This window comes from Hemiscyllium ocellatum, chromosome 2 (genome assembly GCF_020745735.1).
Source record: "Hemiscyllium ocellatum isolate sHemOce1 chromosome 2, sHemOce1.pat.X.cur, whole genome shotgun sequence".
Classification (NCBI taxonomy): Eukaryota; Metazoa; Chordata; class Chondrichthyes; order Orectolobiformes; family Hemiscylliidae; genus Hemiscyllium; species Hemiscyllium ocellatum.
This window is the reverse complement of record NC_083402.1, coordinates 124,400,273-124,416,775: the sequence shown is the minus strand read 5'-3', so window position 1 is coordinate 124,416,775 and position 16,503 is coordinate 124,400,273. Positions and strand designations below refer to the sequence as shown.

Genomic DNA, 16,503 nt, shown 5'->3' with positions numbered 1-16,503 from the left:
CCACTGCTGTGAGATGCCAAACTGGAACATCTATTGTCTCGAAAAAACTGTTTAAGGGAATGTTAAAAACAACTGTTTCAGCATGTAAAAGCGGTGGTTGTAATTGCTAAGCAAATTGGAAAAAAATGAATGCTACTGCTACACTTCCAAGTCTTTTTTTTACAAGACAGACACAGTGATCCTTGGTGAATCGGAGACTTCATTGTTTTGATCAAATGCAAAATGGCGTTCAATCTCAATATAAATTTCACCCAGTTCAAGAAATGCATGAGACGTTCAGGCTTCATTCTACTTTGAATAGCCAGTCAGCATAAATCTATTTTTTAAACTTTCAGTTGGTAATTACTGCTCCAAGTCGTACAATTGAATCTCTTCTTCTTCCAATCATCCTCCCAACAGAATCATGTCTCTTAATTTGAGATTTATTGTTCCTGGTGTTTATAGTGGACAGTTTTAAACTAATAGGAGTTTCCAGCCATTCATAATTTTCAGTGTCTGATCCAGGTAGTCCCTGGGTACTATATCAGACAGAAGTGTAACAATATCCTTGAAATTGCTTTATGCAGATTCAATTATTCTTAGCTATCTCAATACTGTACTCCTAAGCAATGAAAAAAGAAATACTGGAAATATTCAGCAGATCTGCCAATATCTGTGGTGGTGGAAAGAGAGGTGATGTTTTAGATCTGTGTCTTCTCTTCAGAATTCAACTCAAGAAGTCACAAACCCAAAAATGCTATATTTTTTTTCTGTCTCCAGGGGTGCAGTCTAACCTGCTTGCACCAGCATTTTCTGTTTTTGTTTCAGATTTCCAACATCCACAATACTTGGCTTTTGTACTCTGAAGTTACACTCTGAAGACTGTTAATTTTAGGTGATAACTCCCTGACTGCCTCAGAGTTGAGTTTTACTTGGTGCACTGCTCAAACATATCTGAACAGGCATATATAAGCAGGGGTCACTGAATCCCTATTTTAGGTGCACGGGGTGACAAGATATCTAATACTCTTCCCTTTCCAAAAATAATATAGAGGGGAAAAATATCTGTATCTGTAAGAGGTAATCAGATTACAGTGATCACATTAACACAAAAAGTCAGAAAGTAGTCACTGCTTTGACTCAGCCAGAAAGATTGTACAAGTGACATGAGCTCTGGAGTCTGACTGGGTTGTGGGAGTATAAATTTAATGGCGGGTAAACGTGCGGTTTGAACAGCTGTTTAAAATTTCTCAAAATGTGCTTAAAACCGTTTAAGCAAGCTGAACCAGAGCCTGCATTCACATAGCAGCTCTTGCAAAATTTCAAAGGTGCTTCCGTAGAAGCATTAACTTTGGACACAGACAAATTTAGAACAGGTAACTAAAACCATAGGCAAAGAAATGAGCTTTAACAAGCAATTAAAACAAAAGAGAGAGGTGGGAATGTTCAGGGAGTGAATGCCAAAGTCTAGGGCAAGGACAGCAGTAGACATATCTGCCAACAGTGGCACAATGGCAATCAGGGATATGGTGACAGATGTGATCAACACTATTTGCTTGTCAAATATGGTGCCCGAGATCTGCAGAAATGGTGTAAAAGAGGGGGAAGGGGTTAGATCAATGAAAGAAAAAAACCACATTGTCATTAAAGATAATAATTCTGGTAGTTGGTCCAAACAGGCTAGTCACGAGCAAATCAATCAGTCACTAGAGAATTCATTAAAACAAGGTCAATTGACTTGTGGTTCTAATCATTTTGTAGCAGACATTAGGAAAATGTTTCAAACAAATAGAAAATTATAAGTTTGCGTTTTCAAATATATCTATTTGACATTAGATGGGATGAGAATGATGTGGACAAGAGAAGCATTAATTTGCTTATCCCTTCATGCCCTCGAGAAAGTGACAGTGAACAGCTTTCTTGGACTATTGCAAGAAAATGCAGTTTGCTACAACTGAACAGTTTGCCAGGCTCTTTCTGAGGCCAATTAAGAGTGAATCACATGTAATGCTTGCATCTGAAGTCACATGTAAGGCAGACCAGGTAAGAACAAGAGACTTTGTTCCATGATGAACAGCGAACCAGATGAGTTTGAAGAGAATCCACTCATTTCATTATTTCCTGCAGATTTATTTTGCTAATTGAATTTAAGTTTCACACTTTCTGCGATGGGATTTGAACTGTTGCCTTTGGTTCATTACATCAGCCTTCGGGATTATTAATCTAAAACATAACCAGTAGACCACCATATTCCTAAATGGAAAAAGAGTCATAGGGAGAGTAGGAGACATTCTGGTGTTTAAAATGCTGATGCGCTATAAGAATCTGAAATGTTGAAGCAAATTCAACAACACTCAAAAGGAAATTGAATCAATTTTCAGGAGAAGGAACAGGAATAAGTGCAACCATCTGGATAATTCTTTAAAAGAGGCAACATTAGCATGATAGGATGACTTTGTGTGTATCATTTAAGGAGACAGTTAAGGTCCTTTTGTGGTGCAGTGGTAGTATCCCTATCCCTGAGCCGAGAGACATAGGTTCGTCCAATCAGCTCCTGGGGTGAATTATAACATCTCTGAACAGGTTGGTTAGGAAAGAAATTGTCAGGGACATAGGAAATGTGAGCACGATATTAACTTTAAGTTGAGAAACAAAAGGAAGTGACCTTTCGTTATAATTTCAAAAAACACTGGATCAGCATAAAACAAAATTTGTGAAGGAGCCACTAGATATTAAGGCAGCTAACCTAAAACTTTGTCAAAACGCTCAGTTTTACGGAGTGCCTTAAAGGAGGCGAGAGGTTGGGAGTAAATTTCAGCGTTTAGAATTTATTTAAAACCAACAAAATGTACTGATTGCAGTCTTACCAACTTGGTTAAGCATTGAAACACTTGTGCATTTTATGTATATTAAATGCCGTGCCCCAGGTATACGGAAACTGGAAGCTATTATGCCAGATGAAAAGATTACAAGGTCCTAATTCCTGAAACTTTTGCTGTCAGGCCATCACACCAAGTCATAAATCTTGTCAAATTGCTTTTATAAAATATTAACTGAACAATGGCTGCAACCTCCACTGATACATAAAACTCTACATAAATTAGAAGATCACAACAAAAGTTTTACTTCTACTGTCAGTTTAAGAAACTGGAATTAAAAGAATGAATCTTCAGTGAAGTATTCCAATCAAGATTTGGAGGTACCAGTGTTGGACTGGGATGTACAAAGTCAAAAATCACACAACACCAGGTTATTATCCAACAGGTTTATTTGGAAGCACTAGCTTTTGGAGCGCTGCTCCTTCATCAGCATTCTGAAAGGTAGTGCTTCCAAATAAACCAGTTGGACAATAACCTGACATTGCATGATTTTTAACTTTGTATGCCATTTAAATGCACATTAAAATGGGACACAGATGTAAATTTAAGAGATTGCGCTGCCTAAATATTTACTGCTGCCAGTTAGATACAAGCAAAAATGTAAATACATAACTGTTATAAAAATAGATTAGATGTTTCATACAATACAGCATTGCATTTGCTCACTGTACGGGCGCTTACATATCATTCACCATCCTTACCCTGACAGTATTCTGTTGTAAAATCTAATTACTTTTAAATGGATGCAAATTATCTGCTTACTTGAATCGGTTACTAATCTCCCACTGAACACATCTCAACAACATATAGATGTACAATATATATTGTGTATTAAAAAGCAATCTTACCAGCATGAGCTCTCTGTATGTGGCTCTTGAGGCCACTAATAAAGGCAGTCTTAAATGAGCAAAGTTTGCATCTGAATGGTTTTTGGTGCCCGTGTTGGTTCTGCATGTGGCGTTCCAAGCTGGGAAATTAAAAAAAAAGAGACACGATTCATTTGGAGAAAAACAGTAATGACCATAGGTGGCAACTTGGGATTCCTAGCTTAGAAAGACAATCACAGGTTAGTTACAATATTAAAATAGGGTGTGTAGATGCCTATTGGGGGGGTGGACAAGGTCAAAAATCAAAAGCGACACAATATCAAAAAAAGACAGGAATGTTAGGGTAAACCTGTTAAAATGTTCACTTCAGCTTCAACTGGAATAGCAGGTTCAATTTGGGAAGGATGGAAAGGCATTAGAGAAAGGGCAGAAAAGATTCCCAAGAATTGCTTCAGGGACAATGAACTTCAGATACATGGATAAGTTGGAAAGGTTGAGGCTTTCACTTTGGTGAAATAGGATTGCGGGGATCTGATGGAGATATTTAAGATCATGAGGGGTTTTAACGAAGACACTGTTCTGTTGGTTAAGCAATTGAGAATTAGAGGGCACATATTTAAGAAGCAGTGCAGACGTGATGGAAAACGTCTTCACTGAGAAAGAGAATAGGATTTTTCCATGGAAGGTATCGACCTGAAAGCATGACTCAAGGTAGCAAAGGCTTCAAAAGAGAAATGGATAATTACTGAAAGTGAAATCAAACTTGTCACGCCACAAGGAAAGGCCAATGAGGCTAGTTGACTTGCTTTCCAAACAGCCAGCACAGATATGATGGGTCAAGTGGCCTCACTTCCTGCACTGTAACCACTCTATGATGCATGAAGTGGTGGATGGTCTGCATGCATTAAGCTACTCCTTGGAGTGAGACCAACATCATCTTACATGCACAGAGCAGTAAATCCCCTTAAAAAAGGACAATAAACTGAGGTTAGAGACAAAACAAAATTGCAGATGCTGGAATCCAAAGTAGATAAACAGGAGGCTGGAGGAACATGGTGAGCCAGGCAGCATCAGAAGTTGAGGAAGTCAATGTTTTAGGTATTCCTGAAGGGTTATATCTGAAACATCAACTTCCCCACTGCCTGATGCCGCTTAGCTTGCTGCGTTCGTTCAGCCTCCTGCTAGTCTACATTAGAACTGAGGAACAGAATCAGGTACTAATTTTAATTAATGTAAAAATTGTGTGTGAGGTCAACTGTCACTGAAGCATAGCCTTGTGGGAATTCAAACAATAAAATGCCAAAGTCGACACGTAGAGTAGTGTTCATTATCAATTCTCCTCATCCTAAAATTCCTTTCCCTAGCATTTTGAAAGTAGCTAACATAATGAATGTGATTATTAAACAGCCAAGTCAGTCATAAAAGCAATGACTGGAATGCAATGAGTGGAATAAGAGGGTCAATGTAGAACCAATGCAGAGGGCTGAAGCTACAGTCAATAAGGACAACAGAAATCTATAAGTATTAAAAATAAAATAAACAATTAGATAATTAAAATTAAAGGTTATTAATTGACCAGTATTATAAGTAAGCTTTTGTAATTGAAGTTATAAAAGAAAATTAGATAATTGTATTGATCAGCGGGCCTTTCGTCTCTTGGTGACAAGTTGGAGTTGATCAAATAACCAAATAATTGTTGAACTACCCTCCCATTTTCATTTTGGTTAGCTCAAGTCCTATTGATGCTGGACACAGCTTTCTTTCATTGTGATTCACTTTTGCTGAATATGGATATATCTTTCGTGTACTATGGGGTAACTCCCTCCGACAGAAAAATAAAGATGGGATCAATCAATCAGCCTACTATATCACCAAATAGTTCATGCTCTCAGCCACAGTATTATGGGAAGTGTTGTGTGAAAGCCAAGCTATTGTGAAGTAGATGATCTGAGAGTTCTGAAAGTGACAAAACCACATACCACAGAGTTGACAACTTAAGGAATCACTTCAGTATATATTTATCACTTTGAATTAGAAATGGGTCTAAGAGAAGCATCAAGAATAGAGCTACCCGCTGACAAATCTTTGATAGATTTTCCCTTCCCTTGATGAAATGGATCATTTACCTGTGCAAGCAAAAGTCAACTAGCAGGTTACCTGTTATGCTACAGGATAGAGAGAAAATGATAGGGCCCTCAATGTTGACACAAGGACTTGAAGCCCAGCCTCATTCAATGTCAGCAAATCAAAAACATGTAGACTATTATCAGAAACTTAGTTCCCTGATAATTGGTAGTTTGACTGTCAAAAGTTCAGGAGTTCCCTCTCGAAATCTCATCCCCTCCCTTTCTTTAAGATGCTCCTGAATAAAACATTCCTTTGAACAATTTTTTGGTGATCTCCCCTAATATACTGCTCAGATGGTTAAGTGTCAAATGTTCTTATTTTATTTCATTTTGGTGCTACATAAATGGAAACCGCTGGCCTGTTAAAAGTCAGGATTGTAGAATTGTTAAAGCAGAGTTTTAATACATATATATTATTGATAAATGATGAATTGCGTAAATACTGATGGACGAAGTTAACAACTCTCACTCAATAAATCGATTCACATTACAAAAGCTAAAAGTAAATACGTCAGAGCCCACTTCAGTCTAACTGTGTAGCAGCTGTGGTATTTTTGGGTTGCCTAGTGAAAATCATCCTACCACATTCCATCCCTAGTTCAGGCAGTTCCACTGGTTGTGCGGACGCTCAGTAGGAGCATTAACACCATGGGGCCTGATGGTCCACATCCTTACAGTACAGTCGTAGTGAAATATGACCTCTACCATTCACTTACTTCTGCCGGAAGGCAGTGACAAACAAACAGTACTGGCAGTGATGTTTGCCTTCACGACTAAACAGTGCAGAAGCCGTGTGACTCCTTTCATGGGAACGCAAGCCTTGCAGGGACATTAGAATCCGATCACACTGAGTGCAGGGGTAGCCTCCGATGGTAGCATCCACCCCAGGGGCATCTTCCTCTCCCTCCAAGCTCTGCTGCTCTGGTAACATCTCCAATGATTTTTCAGCCGAAGATATTGAATTGCTATCTCCATCTTTATCCTGTTGGGAAAGGAACAGAAACATAAGTAGGAGCATTCAGCCCCTTTGAGCTGATCTTCTCCATCAACTCCACCTTCACATACTATCCCCAAATACCTTCCTTCCTTTAAGGGTTCAAAAAACATTTCACTCTTGGATATAGTCACTGGTGGAGAAACACAGCCCAATGGGATGGTAAGAAGAGAATTCTCACATATCTCCATGTGGAGAAGCCTTTCCTCAGTCTTAGACAGTTGACCTCAGGAAGATGTTCAAAACATCAACGAATGATACGTTTCTGTTCAAGTATAAACATTTGTGAATGAAACAATGAGGGAACTCAGTTAATTAGGAAGACCAAAGAAGCTGGAATAGTTCGCTCAGGAATGGAAGCGGTAATGGGGAGGTTTAATCAATGTGTTCAAAACTGCGAGGCACCTTTGTACAGTGGATGGGGAGAAACCATTTCTGGTAGCAGGGAGGGTCAATAACTAGAGAAACATACTCATTTGGCAAAAAAAGAAACACACTATGCAGGGAACAGATGACATAAACTTCCTTTTCAAAAGATGCGGTGAATTGATGTCATTTGGAAAAGTGCTGCCTGAAAAGGTTCTGGGAGCACTGTCAATTAATTTCATTAAAGAGAACTGGATAAATTTGTAAAGAGGAAAGGGAGCAGGAGGTAAGGCATATTAATAGCTGTAATGCAGATTTGTAGGGACAGTCCCTCTATCTCACTGCTCCGAATCTTTGGCCACTTGGTGAGGAGGAGGGTAGATGTAACATGGGAGGATCTTTTCCTGGATCTGTCCAAGATACTACCAACAGATCCAGTAATGGGAAGCCTTTGGGGAGGTGGTTATTCAGACTGACAGCCTCCCTCCCTTCTGTACCTGTCTGCGCGTCCTGTGTTACTGCAAAGGGAGTCTGCAGATTCAAACTGAGGCCTCCTACCACCAGTGGGCACCAGAGGGACAGGAGGACTTGATCAACACCAGGGACAAAGATTTCTCTAATGAAAAAGTTTCCTTTTGTCACCTTATAATTTACTACTGATTGTTTGGGTCTCATTGGTGATTTGGTTTTGAAATGGCATTGAAAGAGCAGTTAATGCAAATTATTCAGTGAATGTAATGAATGGCATCAAAACTTATTGGCTGCAATGATTGTTCCAATCTTAAAAAACATTGCTCAGAATCAGTGCGTATCTCAAGTCAGATATATTAGTACTAATTACGCCATTTGATTTGCCACCTCAAGCTGCACCAACAAGCAGTTCACTCCAGGGTACACAGAGGGCTTAAAAAACATCTCTTACGCAGCCCTTTTAGACACAGGTGTTAGAGAACTCCACGACAAACAAACACATCTTATTTGCTGTCTGCCTGTGTTTAAACAGCGCAGCATATAATGGAGAGAGCTGCTTACTGGCAGAAGTGTTTCACATGCATTCCACATCTGACATAAAGGTTGGCTTATTCTTGCACCCATTACATTTATTCAGGCTCGTCCAAACTCTCTAGAGATTAATGACGTATATAAACAATTAACTGTGCATGTGTGGCTAAACTGTATAATAGTGCAATTTAAGAGCTGGACTGCACAGCCAAACAATGAACAAGTCACCCTACCTCTCCGCCACATGAATTTAAATAGCTGAGGGGGGAAAAAAAGAGCAACAACTTCTTATGACGGCTGACTTGACCACCCTTTCAGGAATTGGTTTAAGATCTTAACGAGTTAATATTCTGGGGACCCAGGTTCCAATCCCACCATGGCAGATGGTGGAATTTGAATTCCATAAAAATCCGGAATCAGGAGTCTAAGGATGACCACAAAACTGTGGTCGATTTTCAGGAAAAAAGTCATTTAATGTTCTTTAGGGAAGGAAATCTACTGTCCTTAGCTGGTCTGGCCTATATGTGACTCTAGATCCACAACACTGTGGCTGATTTTTAACTGCCCTCTGGGGATTAGGGATGGCCAGCAATACCCACATCTCATGCATTAATAAAAACACTGTCTAAAGATATGTCTCATGTTTTCCTCTGATTCTCCTGTCAATTACAGTCAATCCATGACCTTCGTGGACTGACCCACTTGCCAGAGGAAGCAAGTGTTTTCTCCATAGTTACTCAACTGAGTCCCTCAATTTTCAAATTCCTTAACAATCTCTGCCTGAAAATGTACAATCCTAGCTTCTCCAGTCTTTCCACGTAACTGATTACTAAATAGATAGATGCCCAGATTTTGCAGCAGAAATCAGTGTTCGTGTTCATGATACTACCGACACTGACAATGTCTGCAGAGTGCACACGTGCAGTTAAATGCACAAGTTGCTGTCAGTGATCCCACCTCTTCTTGAGGGGCACGTGAAGTCTCTGCAGGATGCAATTAATGAGAAATCAGTAGATTGATGAGAATTTGAAGTCCTAATGCTGTCTGCCTTAAAACGCCTTGAAAACATTACATCTTGTTGAATTCATGATCTGTCACAGACAAAAGAAGCCATGCACCAAAAACAGAGAGGACATCAGGGCTTGAGCTGACAAGTGGCAACTAACATTTGTGCCAAAAAAGTACCAGGCAATGACCTTCTCCATTATGAGAGACTAAAATCATTACCCTCGACATGCAGGGGCATTAGCATGACTTAATCCCTCTATTATCAACACCCTGTAGGTTACCATCAACCAGACACTGAACTAGACTGGCATATAAATGTAGCAGCTAAAAGAATAAATAGAGGCTAGGAATTAAGTATAAGTGACTCACCTCCTGACTCCCCAAAAGCCTGCCACCAGCTACAAAGCACAGGTCAGGAGTATGATGGAATACTCCCCACTTGCAGGTAGCAGTGTAGCTCTAACAACACTCAAGAAGCTTGACACCATCCACAACAAGCCAGCCTGATTGACTGGCACCCCTTCCACACAAATCCTCTTAAAAGGTATCTGGGTCTGTATCTAAAGTGCTGTAGGCAGGACTATGGGCCATGTGCAGGCAGATGGAATTAGAAAGGCCATCCAGGTGTCTTTGGGCTGGCATGGATAAGATGGGTCAAATGGCACCCTGTGTACTGCATCATTTCTATGGTTTTGATCCTCTAATATCCGGGAGCAAACATGTGCAATTGCTACAAGATGCAATGAAAAAATATCACGGAGTCTTTTTTGGCAGCACCTTTCAAAGCTATGACCAATTACATCCCGGACAATAAAGAGAGAGTGAGTGTGAGAAGAGAGAGTGAGTGTGAGAAGAGAGAGTGTGAGTGTGTGAGAAGAGAGAGTGAGTGTGAGAAGAGAGAGTGTGAGTGTGTGAGAGAGAGAGTGTGTGTGAGAGAGAGAGTGTGTGTGAGAGAGAGAGTGTGTGTGAGAGAGAGAGAGTGTGTGTGAGAGAGAGAGTGTGTGTGAGAGAGAGAGTGTGTGTGAGAGAGAGAGTGTGTGTGAGAGAGAGAGTGTGTGTGAGAGAGAGAGTGTGTGTGAGAGAGAGTGTGTGAGAGAGAGAGAGTGTGTGAGAGAGAGAGTGTGTGTGAGAGAGAGAGTGTGTGTGAGAGAGAGAGTGTGTGTGAGAGAGAGAGAGTGTGTGTGAGAGAGAGAGTGTGTGTGAGAGAGAGAGTGTGTGTGAGAGAGAGAGTGTGTGTGAGAGAGAGAGTGTGTGTGAGAGAGAGAGTGTGTGTGAGAGAGAGAGAGTGTGTGAGAGAGAGAGAGTGTGTGAGAGAGAGAGTGTGTGTGAGAGAGAGAGTGTGTGTGAGAGAGAGAGAGTGTGTGTGAGAGAGAGAGAGTGTGTGTGAGAGAGAGAGAGTGTGTGTGTGAGAGAGAGAGTGTGTGTGAGAGAGAGAGTGTGTGTGAGAGAGAGAGTGTGTGTGAGAGAGAGAGTGTGTGTGAGAGAGAGAGTGTGTGTGAGAGAGAGAGTGTGTGTGAGAGAGAGAGTGTGTGAGAGAGTGTGTGAGAGAGAGAGTGTGTGAGAGAGAGAGTGTGTGAGAGAGAGAGAGTGTGTGAGAGAGAGAGTGTGTGAGAGAGAGAGTGTGTGAGAGAGAGTGTGTGAGAGAGAGAGTGTGTGAGAGAGTGTGTGAGAGAGAGAGTGTGTGAGAGAGAGAGAGTGTGTGAGAGAGAGAGTGTGTGAGAGAGAGAGTGTGTGAGAGAGAGAGTGTGAGAGAGCGCGCGAGCGTGAGACAGAGCGAGCGAGAGAGCGCGCGAGCGTGAGACAGAGCGAGCGAGAGAGCGCGCGAGCGTGAGAGCGAGCGAGCGAGAGAGCGCGCGAGCGAGAGAACGCGCGAGCGAGAGAACGCGCGAGCGAGAGAACGCGCGAGCGAGAGAACGCGCGAGCGAGAGAACGCGCGAGCGAGAGACAGAGCGAGCGTGAGACAGAGCGAGCGTGAGACAGAGCGAGCGTGAGACAGAGCGAGCGTGAGACAGAGCGAGCGTGAGACAGAGCGAGCGTGAGACAGAGCGAGAGCACGAAAAGAAAAGCTGATGATAAAACAATGAGAAAATGGGTGAACTGCACTGAATGAAACCTATACAATATGGTAATGGGTCTCGGTGTAGGTGAGAATAGGTGACTGTGCTAAAAGCAATGCATGTCATAACAGGACCAGGTGTGGGGTGGTTAAAAAACATGCAAGGATGAAATCAGGCTCTAAAGTTATTGAACTCGATGTTGATTCCTGGAGACTGCAGGTTCCCCAAGCGGAAAATAAGATGTTGTTCTTCGAGTTTATGCTGAGGTTCAGTGGAACACTGTAACAGGCCTCAGACAGAGATGCTGGCCAGGGAACATTGTGGTGCGCTGAACTGGCAGAGAACTGAAAGCGGAGTGTCATTTTTGCAGAAGAATATAGGTGTTTGACAAAGCAGTCACCCAGTCCGCTTTCTGTCATCCCAGGATAGAGGAAAACACATTGTCAGCAGCGAAGACAGCCGACTAGATTAAATGAGGTACAGGTAAATCGCTGATCACCTGAACACGATGTCTGGGAACTTGGATAGTAAGGAACGAGGACATAAATAGGCAGGCATTACCCTTTCTGTAATTGCATGGAAAAGTGTCATGGAATTACAGGTAGGTGTTGGGAGTGGATCAAGGTGTCCCGGAGGGAACGGTCCCTGCAGAATATTGACAAGTGAAGGAAAGGGAGTGTGTATCTGGTCGTGGCATCCCATTGGAAGTAATGGAAATGACAACTTATAGTTCTTTCAATGCAAAGGCAGGTAGGGTGGCTAGTGAGAGGGAAGGGAAGGGGGCAGATGCAGTAGATAGTCAAACATGGCTGAGAGTTCTGTTAACCAAGATGGCACGAAATTCTCAGCCTGAGGAAGACATCATCAGGTCAGATGTGACAAAGCCACTGGGACAATGGGATGGAGTCCTTACAAGAAGCAGGATGTGAGGATGTATAGTTCAGGTAACTGTGGGAGTCAATGGATTTGTAATGGATAAAAGTCTATCCCGAGAAACGGAAACAGAGGTGTCGAGGAAGAGAAGGGGGAAGTCAAAGATGGGTCAGGTGAAGGCGAGGGCAGGGTGGAAATTGGAAGGGAAATTGATAATTTTTTCCAGTTCACAAGTAGAAAGGGAAAGTAGCACAGATTACATTGTCAATGTGCCAGAGAAAGAGCTGTGAGTGGGAGCCAGAGTAGAACTGGAACAAGGAATATTCCATGTACCGACAGACAGGCATAACTTGGGCCCATGGAAATACCCATGCCCACCCTTTCATCTGAATAAAGTGAGAGAAGTTAAAAGAAAAGTTGCTCAAAGTGAGATCGTGTGGAGTCAGGCAGAGGAGGGTAGTGGAGGATGTGGACAGTTCAGTCCTTTAGTCCCCAGAGAGAAGTGGAGAGCCCCGAGACCATCCTGACAGAGGGATGGCTATGTAAAGGGAGTGACCATGGTGTAAATGTCCATGGTGAAGGGGAGGCAGCTGGAGCCCACAAACTGGAAATTCTGAAGTTGATGTAAAGTGTCAGAGGAATCCGGGAGAAAAGACTGGGAAAGGGGAGAAGAAATTTGAGTCGTGGAAGGAAAAAAAATGGGTTTGTGAGGCAGAAATAGACAGAAATAATGGGTCTGTCTGGCCAGTCGCGTTCGTGGGTTTTGGGGAGAAAGTACGAGTGGGTTGTGTTGGGATGGAGGATGACGACAATGATCTGGAAATCTCCAGGGGAGAAGTGGTTGGTGACAGTCACAGACACAATGGCCTGATGTTTGTCGGTGGGGTCATGGCCTCTCGCTTTCTCTGGGCTCCATCTCCACCTATCCACTCACCTCTCCCACCCAAACAACAAACGTAAACACTTTAGCATAAACACCACTGTTTCCCTGCTGCTAACAATTTTGATGACGAATTACTGGACTTGAAACTTTAACACTGTTTTCTCTTCCAACAGATACCGCCAGACCTGCTGAGTTTCTTCAACACGTTCTGTGTTTTCGCACAACCACCTATTTGTTCCCCTCCAAGCTCGTCACCGTCCTGAGTTGGAAATATAAATTTGTTCATTGTCATTAGGTCTAACTCTTGGAGCCCCCTTCATAAAAGTACTGCGCGTGGACCTAAACTGAAAAGGTCAAATTTTTGCATTATTTTTAAATTTGTGGAATTTTTATCATATGTTTAAGCTTCTAACCTAATCCCTTCTATAGTCTAATTTATGTATTTTGCTATGTAAAAATGAGAACAAATTGAACAACAATTAGTGTTCATATCATCCTGGCAAGCTGAGCATACTTCAGTGAGAGTAGTGGCTTACCTAGTTTATTGTCATCACAGTTGCTGGACGCCTGGTCATCCCTTTGACACCATGTCAGGTTCAAATCAACATTGAGAAAAGGGAAACCAAGTCACAAAGATGGACTGACCTCTGTGGAAAACCTTCTCCAAGGTCAACAGTTTCCAATTACTCCCGTCTGTCTATCATTATGAGTCAGCTGCTATAACTCATACAAGTTGACACAGTTTAGCCTTATTATTATTTGTGGTCAATTTTTGGAAAATGTTTACACAAAGCTCCCTTCAATGTTCATAACTTTGAAATGAATCCAGCCCAAGTAAAGTCAGAAGTAATGTCCACAAGTTTGACAACTTGAACATTAGTCAAACTGTTGAAGTACAACTTAGAATTATGACAAAGGACATGAGAACCTGCATGAAAAAAAATTGATCACTAAGGTTAGTGCATGTTTTATTCCCTGCTATTATCCAAGGTTGAAGAGCAACCTGATCAAAGTTTCCATTATAGTAACAGGAACTGATAAGGAGAAACTATTTCTCCTGTTTGGTGGGTGGAAAACTAAAGGATTTGCATATTGATTCTTTCAAGAGACGTTAGTGTTACTGACGAGGTTAGTACGCATTGTCTCTCCCTTGTGGTGAGCACTTTCTTGACCTACTGGAGTCCACATAGTGCAGGTAAAGTCCGCCATGCTGTTAGGAAGGGAATAATTGATTTTGAACCATTGTTTTAAAATCAGAATTAGACCTTTCAAGAGTGAACTTTGAAAACACTTCTGCACAAAGCTGGTCAAAGTTTGGAGCTCTGCTCCACACATGGCAATTGAACTGGGATCAATTGTTAATTTTCAATCTATAACTGAGATTTTTGTCATCTAAATGAATCAAGGGGCATGGGTAAAGGCAGGTACATTGAGTTAAGTCACAGATGTCACATGATTTCAATGAACGGTGAACAGGTTTGAGAATCTAAATAGCTTTCTCCTGTTCTAATTCTGCATAAAAACCCAAAAACAAGTAATATGCGCAGCTTTCTTTTTCTAAATAAGGAAGCTAATTCACAGGAAAGACTAGCGAAGTAGAACAAAATTTTCCGTTTGGAAAGTCAATCTACTGCCTCTCAATGCGTGCCCCAAAGCATGCCTCGTCTATCGTTCAGTTGATTTATGGGATAACTTCTTTGGATCAACAATCAGTCACATGAGCCTTTGTTTGAAGGTAGCATAGCCAAGGGGAGTTAGAGGAGAGCCTACACTACAGGACAGATGGTCAGACCTAGTTGAATACAGCTTTCTGTTAACTGACCAGACTCATGATGATCATTTTAGTCATGATAACTACATTGCATCAAAACAGAAACAGTAAAAAAAATTTGTCAATTCTATACATTGCACAACTTTACCATACTTCACACAACAGCGTTCCATATTTCAGATCCGGAAGCACATAAATGGCCCAACTGAAACAAATAAACAAGTATACAAGTAGTAAAGCTTACCTCTTCACCACTCCGAGCAGTATCTATTGTTTCGCCAAAGGCAACGTGCTTGCGAAGGTGGTTCGATATAGCTCTGGGTGTCGGATGGACTTCGAAGCAGAAACTGCACCTGTACCCCACCACATTCCGCTCTTTAACTAATGACACAGAGCTTGTTGTCTGGACAGCAGTCAGCTGCAGTTGTGAGAAGGAACATGAATATTGAACAGTTACACATTTACATTGTTTTTAATTTCTTTGATCTTCTGCATCTGTCAAAGTGTGGAATGGCTTTCGTTTTCTTATTTTGTGTCAGGTGTCGCTCAGCGTATAGCACTTTCACTGAGTCAAAAGGTTGTGGGATCAAATCCAACTCCAGAACCTGAGCAATAATCATACGGCAGGAGAATTGCACCAAAGGGATCCTCCTTCAGATGAAACATGAAAAAGAAGCCTTATATCCACTTTGAGATGAATTGTAAAATGTCCCATGTCCAAACTTCAAAACAGTATTGGGGAGTTCTCTTTATTGTTCCAGTCAATATCAATGCTTCAATTAACATCACGAGAACAGACTTTATGCTCATTAGAATGGTCATGGGACCAAAGTTGGTCACCGTGTTCTCTATATTTCAAAAAATGCTTAAACAGGTGTAAGGCATGATCTGGGATGACCTGAAGTCATGAAAGGTGCTAGAGAAACTAACGTCTTTACTTGTCAGTTCTGAAATATTTGCAAGCATAAACATCAGATGTACCAATTCTATTGAACAGTTAATTGATATATTTTGGGTTTATTCAACTGCATTTTTTTGTTTTGGCCTCCCAGCCAAATCACCCAAACTTCAATTCATGAAAGGAACATTTCACTTGAAGAAGGAAACTGTTTTTATTATAAGTAAAATATCATTTTATAAGCCATTGTTAAAACTTCCATGTTAACAACTTGCATCTATCTACTAAATTTAACCTAGTAAAGTGTTGCAAGACACATCAGAGTAGTCATTAATAAACAAGACTTGACAACAGACCACAAAGTAGTTGTAGAGCAAGCAAGGTGATTCTTTGGGGCATCTTAACATTGTGAGAGTGTGAGAGTGTGTGTGTGAGAGTGTGTGTGTGTGTGTGTGTGTGTGTGTGTGTGTGTGTGTGTGATAGATAGAGTGTGTGAGCGAGTGTGTGGGAGGTTTAGGCAGGCAATTGAATAGTTTAAGGCCCAGGTAGCTGGAGGCATAGTCACCAATGTTGGAACAAAAAACACCAGAACAGGAGGAATATATTACCTTAGAGCTCTGTCAGAAGATCATCATGTTGAGCAAAACTGACAGCTTATAAAAAACAATGCAAAGCTCCAAGGGGTCTCATTTATTCTTGGAAGGACATTGAATTTGTTTATTTGCTGAATGTTTTTTAATTTGCAAAAGAAAGTTACAGGAGGAGGCAATGCCCTAGTGGTATTATCGCTGGACTGTCAACGCTGAGACACAGATAGTGTTCTTAGAACCCAGGTTTGAA

The 16,503-nt window shown here is 41.4% G+C and overlaps 1 protein-coding gene across 5 annotated transcripts in view; it reads right to left on the bottom strand.

The window, feature by feature from the left end:
• Positions 1–16,503, bottom strand: part of znf462 (zinc finger protein 462) — a 110,185-nt gene that overhangs the window by 21,337 nt on the left and 72,345 nt on the right. For all 5 annotated transcript variants that reach the window (XM_060839832.1, XM_060839849.1, XM_060839858.1 and 2 more), the window contains 3 exons: positions 15,010–15,183; positions 6,528–6,793; positions 3,707–3,825 (listed from right to left, as the gene is read on the bottom strand). In XM_060839832.1, coding sequence (XP_060695815.1) covers positions 3,707–3,825; positions 6,528–6,793; positions 15,010–15,183 — 559 coding nt within the window. The remainder of the gene's footprint in view (positions 1–3,706; positions 3,826–6,527; positions 6,794–15,009; positions 15,184–16,503) is intronic.